Source organism: Lactuca serriola, chromosome 5 (genome assembly GCF_051521515.1).
Source record: "Lactuca serriola cultivar US96UC23 chromosome 5, Lser_US96UC23_V15, whole genome shotgun sequence".
Lineage (NCBI taxonomy): Eukaryota > Viridiplantae > Streptophyta > Magnoliopsida > Asterales > Asteraceae > Lactuca > Lactuca serriola.
In genome coordinates, this window is record NC_136412.1 from 174,012,435 (window position 1) to 174,017,302 (window position 4,868).

Below are 4,868 nucleotides of genomic sequence, written 5' to 3' on the forward strand. Positions count from 1 at the left end.
GATTGTTTGAAAGGAACAGGTACTATTTTACTAGCCTATATAATCAAATTCACCTGATCGTAATTGTAATTTTTTATGTGTATGTATTACATTAATTGATTTATTTGAGTTATTTATGTTAGTATTTGTTGTATTTGCTATTTTCTCCTGAAGTAATTAGCAACAACGAAAAAATCTGTGGCTTCCTCCATCCCCGAAAATAATGGATAAAACATATATTGTTAATTATGAATTTTCAACTTTTCAAGTTTTCTAGTAGGTGGTTTTAAAACTAGGTTTATTTTTAAGAATTTGACTAGATAAAGTATTATGTTATATTCAATTAAGATTGGGACCTAGTCCTTACGACGAAGGAAAGGTTTTGAAAGGACAGATGGATATGATCTCTTTGATAGCACTCTAAAGTTGCATTTGAACAACGGTTGGTGATGCAATAGAATGAGTTGTTGACTCTGCCAAAATCATCCTTAGACATCAACCTATATATATGTTCAGATATCATAGCAGGGTTCATGCTGTAGCAACAGCTTTCATAATCTTCAACGAAAGACAGACACAAAGATATGGGTGGAATTTTCTTGTCATTGTTAGCAATAACTTCACTGCTTCCTTTGTATACAATTGGTGGAACTACCAGGAGCTATGAGTTTAACGTATGTCTCATTACATATGATGCTTATCATTTTAATTTGTAGTCCAACAAGTTGATCTATTTTTTCATGCAGATCGAGCTGCAAAACGTGACACGACTGTGCCACACAAAAAGCATGGTTACGGTCAATGGAAAATTTCCAGGTCCACGTATTGTCGCTCGAGAGGGTGATCGGCTTCTTATAAAAGTTACTAACCATGTCTCCAGTAACATTACAATCCATTGGTATAATTAAGAGCTGTACATTTTGTATTTTCTAACGCTCTATAACGTATTATTATTACTTTAAATACAATCTCATCGTACTATATATGATTCTGATGCATGCATGCTATATACACAGGCATGGTATTAGACAACTTCGGAGTGGATGGGCCGATGGGCCAGCATACATAACTCAATGCCCCATACAAACTGGCCAGAGTTATGTGTACAACTACACTGTTATTGGACAAAGAGGAACATTGTTTTGGCATGCACATATATCATGGTTACGAGCAAGTGTTTATGGTCCTCTCATCATTCTGCCAAAGCTTAATGTCCCCTACCCTTTTACCAAGCCCTATAAAGAAGTTCCCATCATCTTTGGTAAAACTACGTACATATATACTTTGTTGAATCTTTTAATCTCTAAGCTTGTAGCTATGTTGTACTTAATTACATCAGTTTTGCATGCATGAGAGTAATTACAATTTTGTATGTCTACAGGAGAGTGGTTCAATACTGATCCAGAGGCTATAATTTCGCAAGCAACACAAACCGGTGGGGGTCCAAATGTTTCCGATGCCTATACCTTCAATGGGCTTCCCGGACCTTTGTACAATTGCTCTGCTAAAGGTACCGTATTTCTAGCCTTTGTTACATACGTACGTACGTACACCCCTGGAATACATATTTATATATAGAATACGTGTATACATATGTATTGAAAGAAACCATGACTGAATGAGAATGCTCATGAAATCTGCAGACACATTCAAGCTGAAGGTAAAAACCGGGAAGACGTACCTCCTTCGACTGATCAACGCAGCACTCAATGATGAACTCTTTTTTAGCATAGCAAACCACACCCTCACCGTTGTTGAGGCTGATGCCATTTATGTAAAACCTTTCAAAACTGAAACGCTTATACTAGCTCCTGGTCAAACCACCAACGTCCTCCTTAAAACCAAATCCAAATTTCCCGGTGCCAACTTTCTCATGTCTGCTAGACCATATGTAACGGGTCAAGGAACCTTTGACAATTCCGCAGTTGCTGGTATTCTCGAATATGAGTCACCTGTTCCGATGAAAAATCTTCCACTCTTTACACCAACATTACCATCTTTAAATGACACTTCATTCGTGTCAAAGTTTTCAAATAGACTTCGAAGCTTGGCAAACTCTAAATTTCCTGCTAATGTCCCACAGAAGATCGACAAACATTTATTTTTCACAGTAGGACTTGGGACGGCCCCTTGTGCGCAAAATAGAACTTGCCAAGGACCGAACGGGGCTAGATTCGCTGCATCCATAAATAATGTGTCATTCGTACAACCAAGTGTTGCCCTTCTCCAGTCCCACTTCTTTAATAAATCGAAGGGTGTTTATAGTCCTTATTTCCCTATCAACCCAGTGCATTGGTTTAATTATACCGGAACTCCTCCAAATAACACCTTTGTGAGCAATGGTACAAAACTCATGGTTCTTCCTTTCAATACTAGTGTGGAGTTGGTCATGCAAGATACCAGCATTCTTGGTGCCGAAAGCCACCCTCTTCATCTCCATGGCTTCAATTTCTTTGTTGTTGGTCAAGGGTTTGGAAACTACGATCCTAAGAAGGACCCTAAGAACTTCAATCTTGTGGACCCTATCGAAAGAAACACGGTTGGTGTGCCTTCTGGTGGGTGGGTTGCTATACGATTTCTAGCGGACAACCCAGGTTTGTTACTCATGCATGTAATGTCAGTTTGGTTTCTTGTGGTGCATATATGATTTATTTTAGTTTTTCATTGATATATTCTTCTTCTTATATATTGTCCAGGGGTATGGTTCATGCATTGCCATTTGGAAGTTCATACCGGTTGGGGTTTGAAGATGGCATGGCTCGTCTTGGATGGAGAACTACCTAACCAAAAGCTCTTACCTCCACCGGCTGATCTTCCAAAATGTTAAAGCTTCCTTTGCTCGGAACATTTCAATCAATTTTTTTCAACAATTCAAGTTTGAGGGATGTGAATATATTGTTTTTCTACAACTTAACATCGGAATGTGTTATAGTGAGTGATTGACTAAATTCATGTGAGGAGGTACATCATTGAATAAAATCTAACAATTTCTTGCGTATGAATTGATTGTTTTTTCATCTTGGGTTGATAAGAATATAAAAATAGAGTTACAAATGTTATTCTAAGCATTTTGGACACCAGAAAATCTATGCAAAACATTTCGTTCACTACTACTACATCCATAATGATCATATGACTTGGCTAGAATGAAGTACATTACATCACAACCGTGCCAAATGCAAAGTCGACGAATAGGAGCCCATTATAAAACCACCGCATTTGTTAAAACCTACATGACACATTGCTTCTAGTAGAACCGTTTTCGATAAGGTGTAATTAAGTGACAACAATAACTATCGACGTCTGGTAAAAATTAAATTACACGGTTCCACCTAGAAATGTTAACCAATACCAAGTTATATAACCTTTTGTACTTTCAAAGATTCCGATAACTAATTAACTAAGGTGATGCTAAGTTAGCAACATACAACCCGTCATATATGTAAAAGAGGCACATGCACAAAAAATACTATAATTTGTTAACGACAAGAAGAAACAAATATAATTAACTATTACAAAATATATATCATGCATAGCCATAAAAGGAGAGTATTGTTTCAATAGTATGACACTTATGTTTTCCATATTATATTATCCTTAAATATGCTATTTGACATTGTGGTATTAGAGACGGATAATTCCCTCTGAAATACGCCTCGAATGACCAACGCCATGAGGAAAAAGAGTCATTGGTAACCTATGTCCGTGCTTAGTGGTGAAGAAATTAGCAAAGGACCTTTTTTTGGCCTCAGTAGTCACTTTTAGCGGCAAATTATCATTTCGCAAATTGTTCATGATATATTTGCTCTTTCTCGAATCTCTGTCGCTAATGTAATATTGATGAAGGTCTAAAAATCCATCATTTATATGCATTATGACCAATTCTTTTGTTTCTAATTGGTGCCCTTATTATAGTTAGCCACACTATACTAGGTCTTAAATTTATCATTATTCTATAACCAAAATTCACAAATGAAAATCGAATTTTATTTTCCAAAACCTAATCAAATATTAATATTCGGTTTCAAAACCTTAGTATTCAACTCTCAAAACCAAAACACTAATATCCATGTACTAAAATAAAGATTCATATTTTATTTTAAAGTATCGAACCCATATCATAAAAGCCAAAATGTGAAAGTCTAATATGTTGGAAAACCTTTGCTTTATGCAACAATAATTAAAAAACGAGTACAGGAGAAGGAGGACAAGAGATACATTTTGGGGTAATTTTCTTTGTATTCCATCCAATTAAAAAACTTCAACTTACATATCTTTAAATACTAGAGAAAACTCCTAAAAGAAAGGACCGCTACCACCACTAATTGGATGTGTTATAGTGAGTTGATTAAATTCATTTGAGGAGGTAGTACATAATTGAATAAAATCTAACAATTTCTTGCGTATGAATTGATTGTTTTTTTTATCTTGGGTTGATTAGAATATAAAAGTAGAATTACAAATGTTATTCTAAGCATTTTGGACACTTGAAAATCTATGCAAAACATTTTGTTCACTACTACTACATCCATAATGATCATATGACTTGGCTAGAATGAAGTACATGACATCACATCCAGGCCAAATGCAAAGTTGACGAATGTGAGCCCATTATAAAACCCGGCTTACCACCGCATTTGTTAAAACCTACATGACACATTGCTTCTAGTAGAACCGTTTTCGATAAGGTGAAATTAAGTGACAACAATAACTATCAACGTCTAGTAAGAATTAAATTACACGGTTCCACCTATAAATGTTAACCAATACCAAGTTATATAACCCTTTTGTACTTTCTAAGATTCTGATAACTAATTAAATAACGTGTGATGCTAAGTTAGCAACATACAACCAGTCATATATGTATATGTAAAAGAAGCACATGCACA

At 35.6% G+C, this 4,868-nt stretch overlaps 1 protein-coding gene across 1 annotated transcript; it reads left to right on the forward strand.

Moving 5' to 3' along the window:
- The first annotated feature begins 502 nt into the window (after window positions 1–502).
- On the forward strand, window positions 503–2,977 carry LOC145053297 (laccase-17-like). Its single transcript, XM_079001310.1, has 6 exons — window positions 503–653; window positions 726–877; window positions 996–1,240; window positions 1,361–1,489; window positions 1,623–2,573; window positions 2,676–2,977. Exons 1-6 carry the CDS (start codon window positions 564–566, stop codon window positions 2,804–2,806), a joined length of 1,698 nt encoding a protein of 565 aa, XP_078857436.1. The 5' UTR covers window positions 503–563; the 3' UTR covers window positions 2,807–2,977.
- Window positions 2,978–4,868: the final 1,891 nt, after the last annotated feature.